Source organism: Anolis sagrei, chromosome Y (assembly GCF_037176765.1).
Source record: "Anolis sagrei isolate rAnoSag1 chromosome Y, rAnoSag1.mat, whole genome shotgun sequence".
NCBI lineage: Eukaryota > Metazoa > Chordata > Lepidosauria > Squamata > Dactyloidae > Anolis > Anolis sagrei.
Window position 1 is genome coordinate 46,801,856 of NC_090035.1, and position 21,672 is coordinate 46,823,527.

General features: G+C 40.6%; 1 protein-coding gene across 2 annotated transcripts in view; it reads left to right on the forward strand.

Annotated features, from left to right (window-relative positions):
- The first annotated feature begins 16,650 nt into the window (after window positions 1-16,650).
- The window catches only part of LOC137095390 (pyridoxal-dependent decarboxylase domain-containing protein 1-like), a 72,708-nt gene continuing 67,686 nt past the window's right edge, over window positions 16,651-21,672 (forward strand). For both annotated transcript variants that reach the window (XR_010908834.1, XM_067462002.1), the window contains exon 1: window positions 16,651-16,854. Coding sequence is in view for 1 of the 2 variants with exons in the window: in XM_067462002.1 (XP_067318103.1) it covers window positions 16,840-16,854 (15 nt within the window). In the remaining variant the exon portion in view is untranslated. The remainder of the gene's footprint in view (window positions 16,855-21,672) is intronic.

Below are 21,672 nucleotides of genomic sequence, written 5' to 3' on the forward strand. Positions count from 1 at the left end.
ATGAATAACAATGGAGAGAGTGGACATCCTTGTCTTGTTCCTTTTAAAATGGAGATATTTGCCGATTACTTTCCGTTTATTATGATTTTTGCTGTTTTTTCCGAGTAGATTGATTTGATAGCGTTTAGAAAATAGTATCCTATATCCATTTCTTTTTAAATGGCGATGACATAATTCCAATTGATGTTGTCAAATGCCTTTTCAGCGTCTAGGAACATCAAGGTTATTTCATTCTGACTGTTTTTTTCATAATAATCGATGACATTTAGAACCGTTCTTTTGTTGTCTTTTAGTTGGCGTTTGGGAAGGAAGCCGGCTTGCTTTTCATTTATTCTGTCACTCAAAAGTTCTTTCAGTCTCGAGACTAGTACACCGGTGAATATCTTGTAATCTACGTTGAGTAGAGATATAGGTCTATAGTTTTTAACCGATGCACTATCAGAATTTTCTTTATGTATTAAGGAGATTATCGCTGCCTTCCATGATTCAGGGATTATTTTTTCTTCCATTATCGTATTCATCATCACTTGTAGTTGTGGTATTAAAATTTCTTGAAAATTTTATAGTATTTGGGGGTAAACCCATCAGGTCCCGGTGTTTATCTATAGGCATATCTTGTATTATTTTCTTTATTTCTTCTTGTGAGATTTTCCTATTTAATTTTTCTCTTTGTTCTTCTGATATTCTGAATATGTCTTGTGTTTCAAGATATTTCATTATTTTTTCTCCTGGCGTCTTATTGTCTTTATATAACTATAATATTTTGCGAACTGGTCAATGATGTCTTTAGTTTGGGAAAAACACTTTCCTTTAGATTCTATTTTTGTTATGTGTTTGCGTTGTTTTTTTATAGCAATTTTTCTCACTAACCACTTTCCTATCTTGTGGGCATTGTCAAAAAAGTTTTGTTTTACGAATTTTAGTTTCTTTTCCATCTCTTCTGTTTGCAGTATATTCATTTGTTTCTTTAGTAATTCCAATTGGTTAATTATTTTTTTGTTTTGTGGATTTTCTTTAGCCTGGGTTTCCTATTTTATTATTTTCTCCTCTAATTTGTTAAATTTCTCCCTTTTTTTCTTGTTTATTCTTGCCTCTTGTTCTATAAAGTGTCCTCACATAAAGGCTCTGCTTGCGTCCCATACCATATTCATTGAGGTATCCTTGCCTGAATTCCAACTGAAGTATTCTTCTAATAAGGATCTGTTTTTTTTTCTTGTATGGAATCTAGTAAGAGATTATCCTTCAGTCTCCAATTAAAGAAGCTTACCTTTTCTTGTTGAGGACGTAATATGGTTTCTAGTGAAGAGTGATCGGAGAAAAGCATTGGTAATATCGATGTTTTAATTATATTTGTTTTAGAGCCCCAAACCATGTCAATTCGCGACCAAGTCTTGTGTCTGTTAGAGAAAAAGGTAAAATCTTTTTCCTTTTCGTGTTGATGTCTCCATACATCACATAAACCTAACTCTTCTATTAGCATCATAATTTTTTGGGTAATGACCTTAATGTTCTTGGGTTTTTCCCCCCTTTGTCATTGATTTATCTTTAATTGGGAGATACTCCATTTAATACTCCATTAAAGTCTCCCATAATGAACAAATCGTCATATTCCTGGTCTTCTATATGATTTTTTAAATTTTTCCACAAATTTATCTTTTGCTCCATTTGGAGCATATATATTGCAAACTAATACAGTCTTGTCTTCTAATTCTAGTTTAATCCCCATCAGTCTCCCCTCCTGATGTTTGAAGGCTAGTTTCAATGAGATTTTTTCAGTAATACATATTGCTAAACCATTTTTTCCTGGACCTGATGCATAATACATCTTCCCCAATGATTTTTGTTCTAAATGTGCAGTGTGTTTTTGTGTGATATGTGTTTCTTGTAGTAGTATCAGATCATATCTTTTTTTTAAGTAATGCCAATTTTTCCTTTTGTTGGGGGAGTTGTTACAGTAGATCTTAATTTTCCAATCCATTTTCATCTTTATACTCTACACCTTCCTTTTTCACTATCTTCCTCATTTGGGATATATAGTCTTTTAGTGGTTTTTCCTTTACATTTTCCTTTCTATTGTCATGTTCTTCTTTCTTTGAAATTTCGGATACCCCCACAGTTCTTTCCTCTCTTTTCTTTTGTGTTATATTCATTCCCTTTTCTACCTTTCTATTCCTGTCTTCTTTTTCATTGTCTTCTTTTTTGTAAAATTTTGCCAAAATATTCTTGCTTTAGCCAATATTTAGTGTCCATCCATGTTACCATGATGCCTTCTTTCTTTTCCCATTTGAATTTGACATGTCTTCTTTTTAGTTTGTCTGTCAGAAAGAAGTATTTCTATCTTCTTTCCAGTGTTATTGACGGGATTTCCTTTAAGACTACTATTTTAGTTCCTTTGTGGTATATTGGTGTTTTCCTACTTTCTCTTAGTATTGCATCTCTTAGTATCTTCTTTGTACAGCACACAATTACATCTCCTGGTGTTTTGAATTTTTTTGAATATTGTGTTTGGACTCTAAATACCCTGTCCAGGTTTATTTCAATGTCTATTTTGGCTTTCTTTGTAATACACTCTATTAGTTTCACTGTAGTTTCTTTAATGTTTTCATCTTTTTCCTTTTTTATATTTCTAAACCTTAACTGGTATTCTTTTTCTTTCTTGTTGTGTTAGGATAAAGTTTATTTTTTCTTCCAAATCGTTTTCTTTTTGGTAATTCCTTATTCTGTTTTGATATTTTTGATTTCTTTCGTTAATTCTGCATTTTCCGGTTTTAATTTTTCAGTCATTTCCTCCACGGCTTTCATTTCTTCCCTGACTATTGTTTTTAATTCTTTTTTCATTTCCTTTTTTATTTCCTCCATTTCTTTCTTAAATATTTGTTTTGTTTTGCTTTGTTTTTCTTGATTGTGTTGTTTTTTTAACTTCTAATTGTAGTTTCAGAATTTTGAAAGTAGTTGTTCTGCGCCAGAAACTTCGTTTTTGTGTCTGCCTCAAATTATGTTGAATTGGTTGAGACTCGAAGAGACATGCATTGAAAAACTAGAGCAAAATGTGCTATAGCAGAATGTCCCTCTCACAAAAACAAAGTTTTTGAAGTTTAATAAACTTTTCCCATGTTTTTATGATACAACCAAATAGGAAATGACATTTAGAATGCAGGAATAAAAATGGTGTAACATAGAGTAATATCTAATAATATAATTATAATAAAATATAAGAATAAATATTATAATAATATATCAATATAAGAATAAATATAAGAATAAAATATAACAATATAACAATATAATTATATTAAAATATAATTTAAGAATAAATATCATAGAATAATAAAATATCATAGAATCATAGAATCAAAGAGTTGGAAGAGACCTCATGGGCCATCCAGTCCAACCCCCTGCCAAGAAGCAGGAATATTGCATTCAAATCACCCCCAACAGATGGCCATCCAGCCTCTGTTTAAAAACTTCCAAAGAAGGAGCCTCCACCACACTCCAGGGCAGAGAGTTCCACTGCTGAACGGCTCTCACAGTCAGGAAGTTCTTCCTCATGTTCAGATGGAATCTCCTTTCTTGTAGTTTGAAGCCATTGTTCCACGTCCTAGTCTCCAAGGAAGCAGTAAACAAACTTGCTCCCTCCCCCCTGTGGCTTTCTCTGACATATTTATACATGGCTATCCCATCTCCTCTCAGCCTTCTCTTCTTCAGGCTAAGCATGCCTGGCTCCTTAAGCCGCTCCTCATAGGGCTTGTTCTCCAGACCCCTGATCATTTTAGTTGCTCTCCTCTGGACACATTCCAGCATGTCAATATCTCACTTGAATTGTGGTGCCCAGAATTGGACACAATATTTGAGGTGTGGTCTAAACAAAGCGGAATAGAGAGGTAGCATTATTTCCCTAGATCTAGACACTATGCTCCTATTGATGCAGGCCTAAATCCCATTGGTTTTTTTTGCTGCCACATCACATTGTTGGCTCATGTTTAACTAGTTGTCCACAAGGACTCCAAGATCTTTTTCACACGTACTGCTCTCAAGCCAGGCATTGTCCCCCATTCTGTATCTTTGCATTTCATTTTTCCTGCCAAAGTGGAGTATCTTGCATTTGTCCCTGTTGAACTTCATTTTGTTAGTTTTGGCCCATCTCTCTAATCTGTCAAGATCATTTTGAATCCTGCTCCTGTCCTCTGGAGTATTGGCTATCCCTCCCAATTTGGTGTCATCTGCAAACTTGATGATCATGCCTTCTAGCCCTTCATCTAAGTTATTAATAAAGATGTTGAACAGGACCGGGCCCAGGACAGAACCCTGCAGCACTCCACTTGTCACTTCTTTCCAAGATAAAGAGAAGCATTGGTGAGCACCCTCTGGGTTCGTCCATTTAACCAATTACAGATCCACTTCACTGTAGTTTTGCCTAGCCCACATTGGACTAGTTTGTTTGCCAGAAGGTCATGGGGGACCTTGTTGAAGGCCTTATTGAAATCCAGGTATGCTACATCCACGGCATTCCCCGCATCTACCCAGCTTGTAACTCTATTGAAAAAAGAGATCAGATTAGTCTGGCATGACTTGTTTTTGATAAATCCATGTTGACTATTAGCGATGACCGCATTTGTTTCTAAGTGTTTGCAGACCACTTCCTTAACAATCTTTTCCAGACTCTTGCCTGGTATCGATGCGAGGCTGACTGCACAGTAATTGTTTGGATCATCCTTTTTTCCCTTCTTGAAGATTGGGACCACATTGGCCCCCCTCCAATCTGCTGGAACTTCTCCCGTTCTCCAAGAATTCTCAAAGATGATTGCCAATAGTTCCGAGATGACTTCCAATAGTTCCTTCAATACTCTTGGGTGTAGTTGATCTGGCCCTGGGGACTTGAACTCATTTAGAACGGCCAGGTATTCCTGGACAACTTGTTTCCCAATTTGGGGTTGGATGTCCTCTAATCCCTCATTCACTCCATCTTGCTGAGGTTGAAGATGACTTTCTTTTTGTGAGAAAACCGAGGCAAAGAAGGCATTAAGTAGTTCTGCCTATTCCCTATCCCCTGTCAGCATTGCCCCATCTTCTCCTTGAAGAGGCTCTATCGCCTCCTTGTTTTAAATGTGAAATAGCAGGATGTCTTTCCAAAAACAACAAAGAATGTGGAGTTTAATAAACTTTCCCCCTGTTTTTTTAAATTGTCATAGAACCAATTAGGATTTTTTATTTATTTATTTAGAAGTTTTATATACTGGTCTTCTCACCTCCAAGGACGGACTCAGGCCAGTTCACAACATGTGTTCATATACTGTATTATACAAACAGCACAGTGCATCATCATTACACATTAAAATACAAGTACAATAAAAACATCATCATCACATTACATAAGCCAAGACGTCAATACAGTCACAATTCATCATCATCCTTCCATGTAGACGCGGGTTATTGACTCAATCCTCAAATGCCATATTCCAAAGTCAGGTTTTTGTTAGTTTTCTAAAGGTCAGGAGGGAGGGAGCAGATCTAATCTCTGGTGGGATGGAATTCCAAAGCCGAGGGGCCACCACCGAGAAGGCCCTGCCCTCGTTCCCACCAAACCCGATTGCGAAGGTGGTGGGACCAAGAACAGTAACCTTGATGGTACATAGGGGAGAATCCGTTCAGACAGGTAAACTGGGCCGGAGTCGTTTAGGGCTTTATAGGTCAGAACCAGCACTTTGAATTGTGCTCGGAAGCTAATCAGCAGCCAGTTGAGCTGGCGTAACAGAGGAGTCGTATGATCTCTGTACCCCCCTCCAGTTAGCAATCTGGCTGCCGCTCGTTGGACTAATTGAAGCTTCCGGGCAGTCTTCAGAGGCAACCCCACGTAGAGAGTGTTGCAGTAGTCTAAATGGGATGTAACCAGAGTGTGGACCACTGTGGCCAAGTCAAACTTCCCAAGGTACGGGTGCAGCTGGCGCACAAGTTTTAATTGTGCAAAAGCTCCCCTGACCACCGCCAAGACCTGGGGTTCCAGGCTCAGCTATGAGTCCAGGATCACTCCCAAGCTGCGAACTTGCGCCTTCAGGGGGAGTGTGACCCCGTCAAGCACAGGCTGTAACCCTATGCCCTGTTCAGCCTTGCGACTGACCAGGAGTACCTCTGTCTTGCCTGGATTTAGTTTCAATCTGTTGTCCCTCATCCAGTCCGTTACAGCGGCCAAGCACAGGTTCAGGACCTGAACAGCCTCCTTAGTAGCAGGTGGAAAGGAGTAACAGAGTTGGACATCATCTGCGTACAGATGACACCAAACCCCGAAACTCCAGATGATCTCTCCCAGTGGCTTCACGTATATGCTGAACAACATATGGGATAGTACAGAGCCCTGCGGGACCCCACAGAACAATGGCCATGGAGTCCCCTAGCAACACCTTCTGGGAACGCCCCTCAAGGAAGGATTGGAGCCACTGCAAAGCAATACCACCAAGGCAAAGCAGTACCACCAAGGCGAGATGTCCCAGGAAGATACCATGGTCAACGGTATTGAAGGCCGAAGAGAGGTCCAGCAGAACCAACAGGGACACACTCCCCCGTCCAGTTCCCAGCAAAGATCATCCACTAAGGCACTCAAGGCTGTCTCGGTACCATGTCCCGGCCTAAAGCCAGACTGCACCGGATCCAGATAATCCGTGTCTAACAGGAACTCCTGGAGTTGTGAGGCCACCACATGTTCCAGGACTTTGCCCAAATAGGGGAGATTGGAAACTGGCCGATAGTTGACAAATTGAGTGGGGTACAGTGATGGTTTTTTCAACAGTGGTTTTATAACAGCTTGTTTTAAGCTGGCTGGAATGATGCCTTCCCGAAGGGAGGCATTAACCACCACCTTTACCCACTCTGCCAAACCCCCTCTGGCTTCCTTTGCCAGCCAGGATGGGCAGGGGTCTAGGATGCATGTGGTTGGCCTTGCCTCCCCAAGAATCCTGTCAACATCCTCAAGTTGAACAGATTGAAACAAATCCATCAAAATTGGACAAGCAGGTGCTCATGTTACATCCTCAGAGACTGCCATTAACATGGTGTCAAAGCCTGCATGGATCAAGGCGACTTTGTCCGCAAAGTACTGAGCAAAAGCTTCACAGCGGGCTGCCGAGTCGTCAGGGGACCCATCCTAAAGGGTGGGCTTCAACAACCCTCTGACTACTCGAAACAGCTTCGCTGGATGGTTCCTTGCAGACGCAATATTAGCTGAATAGAAAAAGTTTTTTAAAAAATATTCTTTATTGAGATTTTCTTAAAACATAAAATATAGCAAATAGAAAAAAGAAAAACAAAAGAAACAGCAAAAGAGAAAAGAAAGAGAGAGAAAAGGGAAAAATGAATCTAAAAGTTGACCTGGTATCTTCGGGAAATCTTTTCAGTCCTTTTGTTATTTGTGTTCTTGTTTTTCTTCTCTCTTTTTGACGTATTTCAGCCTTTATTTGTACTTCTTAAATTACTATTTCTTTTTTCTTCTTTTTAAAATATTCTGTGACTTCACTCCAGTCCGTTTCTTTCCTTTTAATTTCTTTGTTCTTCAGCAATAGAAAGGTTAACTTATCTAAATTCCTAATATCCAGTATTTTTGTTACCCAGTCATTTACCTCTGGAATCTCTTCTTGCCTCCACAGTTTGGCATAGCACATCCTTGCTGCTGTCAATACCAGAAATAGTATTTTGTCTTTATTCTCCTCCAGTTTTCTGTCATACATCCCTAGTAGAAATATCTCCGGCTTCAAGGGAAACTGTATTTTTAACATAATTTGAATTTCTTTATGTATTTTTCTCCAAAATTTTCTCGCTTTATCACATGTCCACCATGCGTGAAAAAAGGACCCTTCTTTACTCCTGCATTTCCAGCAGGCCGTGCTCGTATTGTTGTATATTTTACCTAATTTTTTTGATGTCAAGTACTATCTTTGCGATATTTTTACCCAGTTTTCTCTAAGCTCTATTGCATATGTGAACTTTAATCTTTTTCTCCAAATTTCCTTCCATTCTTCTTTTCTAATATCTGTCTGTATATTTTCGTTCCATCTTCTCATGTAGTTTTTCTCCTCCTTTTGATCCAAATACCATTCTAACAATTTTTATATAACTTAGTTATTAATTTCCTTTCTGTTTCCATGATGTTATCCCAGAAATCGTTGCCTTGTGCAAAACCTAATTTCCTATCTAGTTTAAATTTCTCTTTGATTTGCCAATACTGCAAACATTGTCAATTAAGATTAATTCTTGTTATTCTTTTATTTCTATCTCCCCTTGTTTGACTTTTAGTATTTCTCTGTAGACAGGCCAGTCATTCCACCCCAGACACCTCCTTTGTGTCGCCTCCAAGGGCGATACCCAGAGTGTTCTATTGTACAGTTTTAGTCTATATTTTTCCCAGACTTTTAAAATTGCAGATCTCGTGAAATGATTCCCAAAGTTTTTTCTTTTTCTTTCCCTTTATACCAAATGTATGGATGCCACCCCGCTCTTAGATCTATCCCCTCTAGGGTTAGCAATTTCTTTTTCTTTAGCATGGTCCAGTCTCTGGCCCATGTTAGGGCACAAGCTTCAAAGTATGTTTTTAGGTCCGGGGCTGCAAATCCACCTTTTTCTTCTTGTTCTATTAAGTTTTTATAATGTATCCTAGGTTTCTTATTGTTCCGGATAAATTTTGAGATATCTCTGTTCCATTTTTTAATCAATTCCATGTTCCTAATTATGGGTAAATTCTGGAATAGAAATATCATTTTTGGCAAAATTTTCATCTTAATCAATGCAATCCTCCCCATTAATAAGTTTGAATTTTTCCATTTCTTCCATATCTTCCTTAATTTCCCTCCATTTATTTAAATAATTATTTTGTAAGAGATGTAGATTTTTTTGCTATTATCTGGATCTTTAAATATTTTATTTTTGGGACAATTTGCACATTCCATTTTTTTTGTATCTCTTCTTTTTCCCTTTCTCCAATATTTTTTGTTATTGCTTTTGTTTTTTCCAAATTTATTTTAAACCCTGCCACTTCCCCATAATTTTTTATTTCTTCCAGCCAGATTCCCGTTTTTTCCTTTAGGTTCTCTATAATACAAATTATATCATCAGCAAATGCTTTGTATTTGTAGTCCAATCCTTGTATTCTAGCACCCTCTAAAACCTCTTCTCTTATTCTTTTTACCAATACTTCTAACGATAGGACAAATATTAAGGGTGATAAGGGATAACCCTGTCTAGTTACTTTTGCTATTTGAATCTTCTCTCCTGTCCGTTAATTATAATTTTGGCCTCCTGTTTTTCATAAATTGCTTCTACCGTATTTTGAAAATAATACTTCATATCCATCTCTCTCATCAAAAATTTTAAAAAAATCCCAATTGACATTATCAAATGCCTTCTCGGCATCTACAGCCATAAACATTACTTTCTTTTGATGGTAAATTTCGTAATACTCAATCAAGTCTATTACTGTCCTCACGTTATCTTTCTGTTGTCTATTGGGCAGAAAGCCCGCTTGATCTTCCTCTATGTATGTTTCCAGAATTGTTTTTAATCTTTCCGCTAGAATACTAGTAAAAAACTTGTAGTCTACATTGAGTAGCGATATCGGGCGTTAATTTTTAACTTCCTATGGGTACGAATTTTCTTTGTGTATTACTGATATGTTGGCCTGTCTCCAAGAGTTTGGTATTTCTTTGTATATTCTTATATTATTCATTATTTTCTTCAGGTATGGTGTAAGTTCCTGTTGAAAGATTTTATAATAGCCCGATGACAGCCCATCTGGGCCTGGTGCTTTATTTGGTTTTAGGTTTTTTATTGCCATTTTTATTTCTTGTTTGGATATTTCCTTATTTAGAGTTTCCCTTTGTTTGTCTGAGATCTTTTGTCTTTTTTGTTTTCCTAAATATTGATATATCTTTTCCCTATCAATCTTCTCATTCTGATAGTTTTTTTTATAAAAATTAAAGAATTAGCTTCTTTATATATATATCTTTTTTTCCTGAGTATATTTTATCTTTGTCTCTTATCTTGGTTATGTGTGATTTCTCTCTTTTTTTCAGCAGCTTGTTTGCTAACCATCTTCCTGGTTTATTTGTGTTCATAAAATAATTCTGCCTTATATATTTTAATTGTTTTTCTTTCTCTTCCAATTCCAGTAAGTCTAGTTGCTTACGTAAATTCTCTAATTTACTTTTTACTTCTCTATTCTTTGGATTTTTAAAAGGTTTTGTCCCTCCTTTTCTAATTCTATCTTAATTTCATTCATCTTTTTCATTTTCTGTTTATTTCTGGCTATTTTTTGTTGTATAAAGTGGCCCCGCATTACTGCCTTACTTGCTTCCCACAGGTTTGATATACTTGTTTCTGTATTATCGTTTAATTCGAAGTATTCGAAGTATTCTTTACACCCACTCTGCCAAACCCCCCCTGGCTTCCTTTACCAGCCAGGATGGGCAGGGGTCTAGGATGCATGTGGTTGGCCTCCCCTCCCCAAGAATCCTGTCGACATCCTCGAGATGAACAGACTGAAACAAATCCATCAAAATTGGACAAGCAGGTGCTCATGTTACATCCACAGAGACTGCCGTTAACATGGTGTCAAAGCCTGCATGGATCAAAGTGACTTTGTCCGCAAAGTACTGAGCAAAAGCTTCACAGCAGGCTGCCGAGTCATCAGGGGACACATCCTGAAGGGTGGGCTTCAACAACCCTCTGACTACTCGAAACAGCTTCGCTGGACGGTTCCTTGTGGATGCAATATTAGCTGAATAGAAAGAGTTTTGTGCAGTCTCTATTGCCGCACCATATGCCCTTAAATAAAGACATAGGCGTGTTCGGTTTGACTCGCTAAACTTCTTCCGCCACACGCTCTCTAGCCACCTCTTTGTTTGCTTTATCGCTGCCAACTCCTCGTTAAACCAAGGAGATGGTTTAGCTCGGTTTCTTAAGAAGGGGCACTCCGGAGCGATCCTGTCTATTGCCCTAGTCAACTCATTATTCCAATGGGCGACCAGAGCATCGACAGAATCTCCTACCAAGGTAATGGGAAAATCCCCAAGAGCCATCAGGAATCCATCTGGATCCATAAGCTTCCTGGGGCGGACCATCTTAATGGGTCCACCACCCCTGCGAAGGTTAGGAGTTGCAGAAAGTCTAAACCTGATCAGGTGGTGGTCAGGCCATGGCAATGGAGCGATGGACAGCTCCTCCACACCGCCACTGTCTTCCCAACCCTGACAGAAAACCAAGTCAAGTGTGTGTCCAGTGCAGTGGGTAGGGCCAGATACTAGTTGGGACAGCCCCATGGTTGCCATGGTGGCCATGAAGTCCTGAGCCATTCCTGAAAGAGAGGCCTCTGCATGGACATTGAAGTCCCCCAGCACTATAAGCCGCTGGGACTCCAATGCCAGGCCCGAGACCAACCCTGCTAGCTCAGGTAGGGCACCTGTGGTGCAGCGGGGTGGTCGGTACACCAACAGAATCCCTATGCTGTCCCGGTCTCCTAGCCTCATGTGGACACATTCAAACAAGGTTGACTGTGGGGTAGGGCACCTGATTGAGGTGATGGAATCTTTATAGACTATTGCAACTCCGCCTCCCCGCCCCCCAGATCTTGGCTGGTGTTGCACAGTGTAACCTCGCGAGCAGAGCTGGGTAAGGTTGACCCCCCCAGCCTCATCCAACCAGGTCTCTGTAATGCATGCCAGGTCTGCCTTTTCATCGAGAATTCAATCCTGAATAGTTGAGGTTTTACCACCGACAGACCTGGCGTTCAACAGCACCACCTTTAATCCAGGAGGGCCGTCTACCTTGGTACTCAAGTTTACCATGTCGGGAGAACATTTGGGAATTTTTCTCAAGGTTTTTTCACGAATTAGCCGGATTGGTTTATTAACTCTCCCTTTCCTGTATCTCCCCCTTCCCATCATCACCGCTACGGGGGGGGGGGGGGCACCAATGGAACTCCCCCCTCCCTCCAGCCCCCTCTGTTCTCCACATCCTGATGATCTAATATTGCACTGTTATATGGTACATCAAGATTCAACCCCACTGTTGTTTCATTCTTTTTACCATTCCTATAATTCATTTCCTCAACTTCATAATACCACTCCCAGTTCTTTCCAGACATATGACCATATTAACAATAATAAGTGCAAGGTGAAAAGGGCAGTTGCAAGCTTAAAGTGGCGAGTTGAGAGCAGCATTGGAATTAACAACTACCAGAAAATTATCGTTTCGTTAAAGTGCTAATGAATCAAATATCACAGTAATAAGATATGGAATTAGATTCAGTGGTATTCATTCATAGTGCAAAAGGTTAGCAGGAGGCTTGGCAATTGGCAATACTGTCAATAAGTAAACTTAGTAATTTCTTCCCCTTTACAAATTTATAATTTAAGTCGCAGTCAAAAAGACAAGGTAGGTGTAAAGTGCGGGATTATAGCAGCTTGGGAGGCACTAGCAGTTTGACATTGAATTCCAGGAGGGAGCCGCACAGTTCCTCTGCTGATAACCTTCAGCCAGTCTGCAGCTGTTAATAATTTTCTCCTTCGCTGGATTAAATAGCATCACACAACAACACCACAACACAATATTCACTGTTCAATCCACTGTCCAAGATAGTGCAAATTAATTAAACTGCTGAATATATCTGTCCACATATAAAAGATTTATAGCCCAGGAACAAAATGGTGTTACATAGTTTAGTATATAATAATAAAATATAATTATAATAAAATGAAATAATATAACATTGTAATAATATTATAATAAATATAATATAACAATAAAATATAATAATATAGTGTAATAATAAATAATATAACAATATAATAATAATATAACAATATAATATAATAATAATATAATAATATATAAAAATAATATAATGTAAGTAAGTCAATTTTTATTTCTATCCCACCCTAACTCCCCAAGGGAACTCAGGGTGGCTCATAGCATAGGACGCAAACATTCAATGCCATAAAAGATTAACAATATAATGTGTTATAACAGAACGTCCTTCCCATAAAACAAACATAAAAAACTTTCCCCATGTATTTTAAAATGATAGCACCAATTAGAAAATAATAATAATGTGTTGTCTAAGGCTTTCATGGCTGGAATCATTGGGTTGTTGTGAGTTTTCTGGGCTGTATGGCCATGTTCCAGAAGCATTCTCCCCTGACGTTTCAACAACATCTATGGCAGGCATCCTCAGAGGTTGTAAGGTCTGATGGAAACTAGGAGAATGACGTTTATATACCAGCTAGGCTTTGAAGGTACAAGGCCATTAAATGCTTATCAAGGTGTGTTCCGTCTCCCAAGAGACTGGGTTTATTGCCTTTTTGGGTTGCTTAAATTGGTTGCCCCTTGACTTTCTCTTGGAAGCTGCTGCAGCCTTTGCAAGGCCTAAAAGGTTAGCAGCCAGAGGCAGGAAAGCCAGTATGCAGGCTCTCTGCAATGATTGGCCAAAGAGTAGCTCTTTGGGCATGCCCCTGTTTCCAGGATAGAAGCATCCATTTTGGAGGTCTCCCTGCCCTTTCAGTCTTAAGGAGGAATTGGATGTGCTGAAGGCCAAAAAAGGTAGCTCAGAAAAAACCACCGCAAAAACGATTGAGTTAAGCTTAATTGAGTTACAGTTAGGTAAGCTAAATTAAGAACAATTGAGAGTTGAGATAAGCTTAATTGAGATATCATAGTTAGAGAATTGAGAGAAGCTAAATTGAGTCATAGATAGAATAGAATTGAGTTTTATAGAGTTTATAGGGAGATAGGCCGTATTGCCTTTTCTCCAAGGCTAGTCTGGAACCTAGATAGTCAGAGAAAGATTGGTTCTTTCTATAGATAAGGGCTCTGGATTAGGGTGAGGGATTCCTGGACCCTTTGCCTCTTGGAGAAGGAATATCTGTTTGATTTTGTCTATTGACTGTTTGACTGCAACATTGAAAGTCTGCAAGACTTTGAAATCAATATCCTATTTGATGTTTAGAACTCGCAATAGACTCCATTGTTGATTATCTCAATTTTCTCCAGAAAGCCCCAGCGGTTTGTCCAGACATAGGGACAGCATATCATAGTTTGTTTTATAAAGCGTCTGGGCGGCACAAGGTGGCCAGTTGCAACATTCACGCATGCCTCAAGCAGACAAAGAGTTCTTTCTCCCATCTTGGACATTATTCCACAGATATATAAACCTCACTTGCCTAGTTTCCAATACAAGAGTAGACCTCACAACCTCTGAGGATGCCTGGGCAAAACGTTGGGAGAGAACATGGCCAGACAGCCCGAAAACCTCACAGCACCTCAGTAATTCCGGCCACGAAAGCCTTCGACAACACTTAACCGCAGGACGGGCTCAATTCTACACCTGAAACGCGACTCTCCTGGCCGCCCCACGCGCAGGCGCAGTACGCTGCCAGCCAGCCTCCCGAGATTTGAGGAATATACCAAGTGTTGAGGGGAGCTCAGGGCACGCTCCGGGGATTTGACAGTGATTGGACAAAACAACAACCACCTCAAGAAACTCTCCTGTGGGCTCTTCTAATTCTGTAATAATTGGAATGGGGGGGGGGTGTCCCCTTTTAAAAAATTTGGTGCATTCCTCCCAATCCTTTTCTGAAGCATCTGCTCATCAAATCAGCTACGGAAGCTTGAGCGGGCCTCAAAGTTTTCGCCGCGTTGTTTCCTAGGTTATTTATTTATCGTGTCATCAGCAACCATTGTATTACAATTCTAACAGAGCAAAACAAACACAGAGATTAAAAAGAAAAGGAAAAAGAAGAAAGAAAGAAAAAACCACGCAGATTTTGCAAATTTGGTATTTGGTTAAATGTCCTTTGACCAGTATCTGGCCACTTGGAGTGCCTCTGGGGTTGCCGCAAGAAGGTCCTCCATCGTGCATGTGGCAGGGCTCAGGGTGCATTGCAGCAGGTGGTCAGTGGTTTGTTCTTCTCCGCACTCGCATGCCGAGGATTCCACCCTGTAGCCCCATTTCTTAAGATTGGCTCTGCATCTCGTGGTGCCAGAGCGCAATCTGTTCAGCGCCTTCCAAGTCGCCCAGTCTTCTGAGTGCCCAGGGGGGAGTCTCTCATCTGGTATCACCCATGAATTGAGGTGCTGGGTTTGGGCCTGCCACTTTTGGACTCTCGCTTGCTGGGGTGTTCCAGAGAGTGTCTCTGTAGATCTAAGAAAACTATGTCTTGATTTAAGTCGTTAACGTGCTGGCTGATACCCAAACAGGGGATGAGCTGGAGATGTCTCTGCCTTGGTCCTTTCACTATTGGCTGCTACTTCCCGGCGGATGTCAGGTGGTGCAATACCGGCTAAGCAGTGTAATTTCTCCAGTGGTGTGGGTCGCAGACACCCTGTGATAATGCGGCATGTCTCGTTAAGAGCCACATCTACTGTTTTAGTGTGGTGAGATGTGTTCCACACTGGGCATGCATACTCAGCAGCAGAGTAGCATAGCGCAAGGGCAGATGTCTTCACTGTGTCTGGTTGTGATCCCCAGGTTGTGCCAGTCAGCTTTCGTATGATGTTGTTTCTAGCGCCCACTTTTTGTTTGATGTTCAGGCAGTGCTTCTTGTAGGTCAGAGCACGGTCCAAAGTGACTCCCAGGTATTTGGGTGTGCTGCAATGCTCCAGTGGGATTCCTTCCCAGGTAATCCTCAGAGCTCGGGATGCTTGTCTGTTCTTAAGGTGAAAGGCGCATGTCTGTGTTTTAGATGGATTAGGGATCAGATGGTTTTCCCTGTAATAGGCAGTAAGAGCGCCTAGAGCTTCGGAGAGCTTCTGTTCTACCATCTCAAAGCTCCCTGCTTGAGCAGTAATGGCACGATCATCAGCATAGATGAAACTCTCTGTCCCTTCTGGCAGTGGCTGGTCATTTGTGTAGATGTTGAACATGGATGGAGCAAGCACGCTCCCCTGAGGCAGGCCATTCTTCTGTTTCCGCCATCTGCTTCTCTGGCCCTGGAACTCAACAAAAAAGCTCCTGTTTTGTAGCAGGTTTCCTATGAGGCGGGTGAGGTGGTAGTCCTTTGTGATATTATACATTTTTCTCAGGAGGAGGCGGTGGTTCACAGTATCATAGGCTGCTGACAAGTCTATGAAGACAGCTCCTGTGATCTGCTGCCTTTCAAAGCCATCTTCTATGTGCTGAGTCAGGTTCAGCACTTGCGATGTGCAGCTTTTGCCTTTTCTGAAGCCAGCTTGCTGTGGGATCAAACAGGGGTCTATATTTTCCATAATTCTATGCAAAATAAATCTCTCCAGAACTTTGTAGAGGTGGCACAACAGGGAGATTGGTCTGTAGCTTTTTGGATCATTACGGTCTTTGCCTGGCTTCAAGATGGCGATGACTCTTGCTTTCCTCCAGATTTTGGGGATCTGACAGGATGCAGTGCAGTTGTTCATCAGCTCCAGCAGCCAGCGCCTTGCTTTTGGACCAAAGTTCTTGATTTGTTCCATCCGTAGATCATCCAGGCCAGCTGCTTTGCCATTCTTACATTTGTTGAGAGCCATGTCCAATTCAGTAGATGTAAAAGGTTCATGGAGGTTATTGTTCTCAATCTCTGGTTGTCTGGCTATTGGTTTCTTTCCTACTTTGGTGGCAAGGTTGGGTTTCCCATTCTTCAAGAGTTGGTGTGCTATCTAGGTGAACGTGCCAGTGTTTTGTTTTTTTTCCCTTTCCCTCTCAGGAGACGCTACGGAAGCCTGCGAGGGCCATAAAGCCTCCCGCGGAGTTGTTTAGTTGTTTCCTAGGCGAGCGCGCCAGTTCTCTTCCGTCAGCGCTGCTAACGTGGAGCCGGGTGAGGAAGGCGGAAGTCCTCGAGGAGGCGGCAGGTCATGGAGAAGGGCAAGGTAGGCCTTTCTGTCGGGGTAGCGCCAGCTATGAGGGAAGGGGGCCTCCCCACAGTCTAGGCCTGAGCCTTCCCTCCAGCTATTTTGGACTCCAACTCCCACACTTCCTCACAGTAGGCTGTTAGGAAGTGTGGGAGTTGGAGTCCAAAACACCCAAGTTGGCCCAGGCCTGACCTAGATCTATATATGCATGATATTATTACTATATTATTGTAATATATTATTGTTACTGTACTATTACTACTAAATTAGGTATATATTACATTGACATTATATTATTGCTATATTATATATATATATATATATATATATATATATATATATATGTAATAATATATTATTACTGTATTATAGGTATACATGCCAATATATTATTATTACTATGTATATAATTGCATTATTATGACATATTGTGATACAATCTATTAATACTAATATCCTGTATTATACATATATTAACAGTAAAGGTATATAATATGATTGCATTATTATGACTGAAGTGTGTATATATATTACAATACATTGTATATATACATTTACAATATTTTATTCAAATATATATATATATATATATATATATATATATAAAACTTCAATGTATTACATTATTATTACAATATATTATTGTTTTTTATATATTACAATTATTATATATTTATTATTACAATATATTATTACTATATATAAATTCAATATATTATCATTAGATTATTATTTTTACAATATTTTATTTCTTTATTTTGGGAATTTCTGTTCCGCCTTTCTCCTGGCAGACTCAATATTACTATAGTAATATAACAATATACTGTGTATACACACACACACACACACATACACACACATTATTTTGGGAGTTACTGTGCACCCACAATCAAAGAACAGTGTAGACATAAAAGACAGTGGCTCTGGACTAAACATTGTACGCAGACCCAATATGACCAACTTTGAATACTGGTAGGGTTGAAACAATGACAGATGATGGTGAAAGTTTACTCATATTTTTATACCTTTTCTAATGGGTCCATTCTTAAAATCCAAAACCCATCAATGATTCTTTTTATGTTTATCGTTATAAACCTAACCTGGGCATTGCCGGGTCCTAAGCTTTTATTATTATTATTTGGTAGGTAAAGGTTGTCCCCTGACATTAAGTCCAGTCATGTCTGACTCTGGGGTGTGGTGCTCATCTCCATTTCTAAGCCAAAGAGCCAGCGTTGTCCGTTGGCACCTCCAAGGTCATGTGGTCATCATGACTGCATGGAGCGCCGTTACCTTCCCACCTGAGCGGTACCTATTGATCTACTCACATTTGCATGTTTTCGAACTGCTAGGTTGGCAGAAGCTAGGGCTGACAGCGGAAGCTCACGCCGTTCCCCGGAACCTGTGACCTTTCGATCAACAAGCTCAGCAGCTCAGCGCTTTAACCCACTACGCCACCGGGTTAACAAACTTTAGCAAAAATTAACAAACTTTTGCCGTGCAAGTCTTATTTCAGTATATATTATTCCAAAAGTAAAATTTTCTTATATGACACTTTATACATTCCTTAAATGTGTGCCACCCATTCCCCATACCCTCCCCCCATTCCCCCCACCCTCCTGGAACAGCAATTTTAAATGGTGTCATTGCATCAATTTAACCGTGTGGAAAGCCTGATTCAAAATGCTATATCTATCATCTCCATTTATTTTGTTGATTAGAGTAGGCCATTTCCTGTACCAGTCTTGTTTTGTATGAATATATATATATATATATATATATATATATATATATATATACTTGTTTTTCCTTTTATTAATGACATCATTGATTTTATATTCTGATAGATAAGCCCACCAAGTTTCTAAATCCCATCTTGTATTGTCTTTCCATAGCCTGTATTGTGGCTGTCATATATTTTAGGATTTCTGTCTAATTATTGTTATTTTCCTTTGCCTCTATAGTAAGAAACACGAATCTGGCTTTATCCAACTTTGATTCTTTCCCTATTATTTCTTCCATTACATATCTTATTTTACTATAATAGTTCTGATTTTAATAATCCCGGCTGTGGAACACCCTCCCTGTAGACATCAGACAGGCGCCCTCCCTTATGACATTCCGCAAGAGACTAAAGACGTGGTTGTTTGAGAAGACGTTTGACTAAGTGCTACAACAATTGGCAATGATGATTGGAACGGAATATGGATAACGAGATTGGATTGTGATTCTATGATGAGACGTCGCGAATGATTTAGTGTAATTGTATTATTGATAGTGATGTTGTTATTGTTGTTTGTGATATTGCCTTTATTGTAAACTGTTTTTATATGTTGTACACCGCCGTGAGTCGCCCTAGGGCTGAGAACGGCGGTCTACAAGTGCAGTAAATAAATAAATAAATATGTTTGTATGTATGTATTTTCCCAAATGGCTCCTACTTCCAGAGAGCGCTGTTTTTGATGTTTTTATCATCCTTGTGGGAGGCTTCTCTCATATCCCCGTATGAGAAGCTGCAGTTGATAGAGGGAGCTCATTCACCTCTCCCTGGATTTGAACCTGCGACCTGTCGGTCTTCAGTCCTGCCGACACAGGGGTTTAACCCACTGCGCCACCGGGCTGTTGTTGAATTGTAGACAAGGCCAACTTTACATATCATCAAAGAACTGAATTAATTCTACTAGTCCAATGAACTATCCTTATTCTCCTCCCGCAACATTTATATCTGAAGTTTGTGTAGCTATATCTAGAGAATAATTCATTGTATTATTTATTATTTATTTATTTCTTGCATTTATTGACCGCCCCTCTCAGCCCGAGGGCGACTCGGGGCGGTGAACAACAACAAAGAAGACAGTATACAGTGAATCACGACGATACAAACCAGACAGATACAACACAACATATACTTATACTAAAAATCCGCTTCGTCGAGTCCTGGGGTCATAGCCGAGATTCGTAGTCCTAGTTCATTCCAATGTCATTCGAATACACTCAGTTGAAGGCCTGCTCGAAGAGCCATGTTTTCAGGCCCCTACGAAAGGCCATCAAGGAGGGCGCCTGTCTAACTTCAGCAGGGAGGGTGTTCCACAGCCGGGGGGCCACCACCGAGAAGGCCCGCTCCCTCGTCCCCGCCAGACGTGCCTGTGAGGCAGGCGGGACCGAGAGAAGGGCCTCCCCGGATGATCTCAAGGCCCTCGTGGGCTTGTAGGCCGAGATGCGGTCTGCAAGGTATTTTGGGCCGGAACCGTTTAGGGCTTTGTAGGATAACACCAGCACCTTAAATTGGGCCCGGTAGCAAATCGGCAGCCAGTGGAGCTGGGACAGCAGGGGCGTTGTATGCTCTCTGCGTCCAGCTCCCGTTAACAACATGGCTGCCGCGCGCTGGACTAGCTGTAGCTTCCGGGCCGTCTTCAAGGGCAGCCCCACGTAGAGAGCGTTGCAGTAGTCGAGGCGGGATGTGACCAAAGCGTGTACCACCGTGGCCAAGTCAGACTTCCCAAGATACGGGCGCAGCTGGCGCACGAGCCTAAGCTGTGCAAATGCTCCCCTGGTCACCGCTGAAACCTGAGGCTCCAGGCTCAGCGATGAGTCCAGGGTCACACCCAAACTGCGAACCTGCGCCTTCAAGGGGAGTGCGACCCCGTCCAGCACAGGCTGTAACCCTATACCCTGTTCGGCCTTGCGACTGACCAGGAGTACCTCTGTCTTGTCTGGATTTAATTTCAGTTTGTTCGCCCTCATCCAGACCATTACAGCGGCCAGGCACCGGTTCAGGACTTCGACGGCCTCCTTAGTAGCAGGTGGGAAGGAGTGACAGAGTTGGACGTCATCTGCGTACAGGTGACACCGCACCCCGAAACTCCGGATGATCTCACCCAGCGGCTTCATGTAGATGCTGTTAAGTGAAGAAAGCTCAGGTTTGTGGCCCATATGAAATTCTATAGCTGGGATTTGATCAATATGATGGTGATGGGTGGTGGCTGTTTCCACAAGAGAGGCCTTGTCATCCGATTATGTGTATTTTTCATTTAAAGAATAGCCACATGCCACGCCTCTACGTTATCACAATTGATTAGTAAATACCACCTTTTCCATTACTTTTAATCATTTAAGAGCTTCTCTTGGAGAAATACACAAATCTAAATCCCCTTGTGCATTTGACATAAATTGCCACATTTTTTATTAGTGTGTTCAGTATGTTTTGTTCCTCGGGTCCTTCTTTCCTTTTTTGTATAACTACAAATTTGTTCACTTCACTTCACTTCACTTCACTTCACTTTATTTCTTAATTAATCACTCTCCACCAAGGTGCTCCAAGCGACTTACAGTCTAAAATAGGATTTACACAATATAAAAACATTCAACATAAAAATATTTGGCAAATTAGATCTGATTACTTAAATGCACAACCAAACAGCCAAGTCTTGAGTGCCTTTACAAAAGGTCGCAACTCCGACATTGCTCTAATGCAGGGGTCCACAAACTTTTTAAACAGAGGGCCAGGTCACAGTCCCTTAAACTGTTGGAGGGCCTGATTACAATTTGAAAAATTAAACATGAATTCCTGTGCACGCTGCACATATCTTATTTGTAGTGTAAAAAACACTTTAAAACAATGCAATAATTAAAATGAGGAACAATGTTAACAAATATAAACTTATTAGTATTTCAATGGGAAATGTGGGCCTGCTTTTGGCTGGTGAGATAGGATTGTTGTTGTTGTTATTGTGTGCTTTCAAGTCGTTTCAGACTTAGGTTGACCCTGAGCGAGGGCCGGGAAAATGACCTTGAAGGGCTGCATCCGGCCCCCGGGCCTTAGTTTGAGGACCCCTGCTC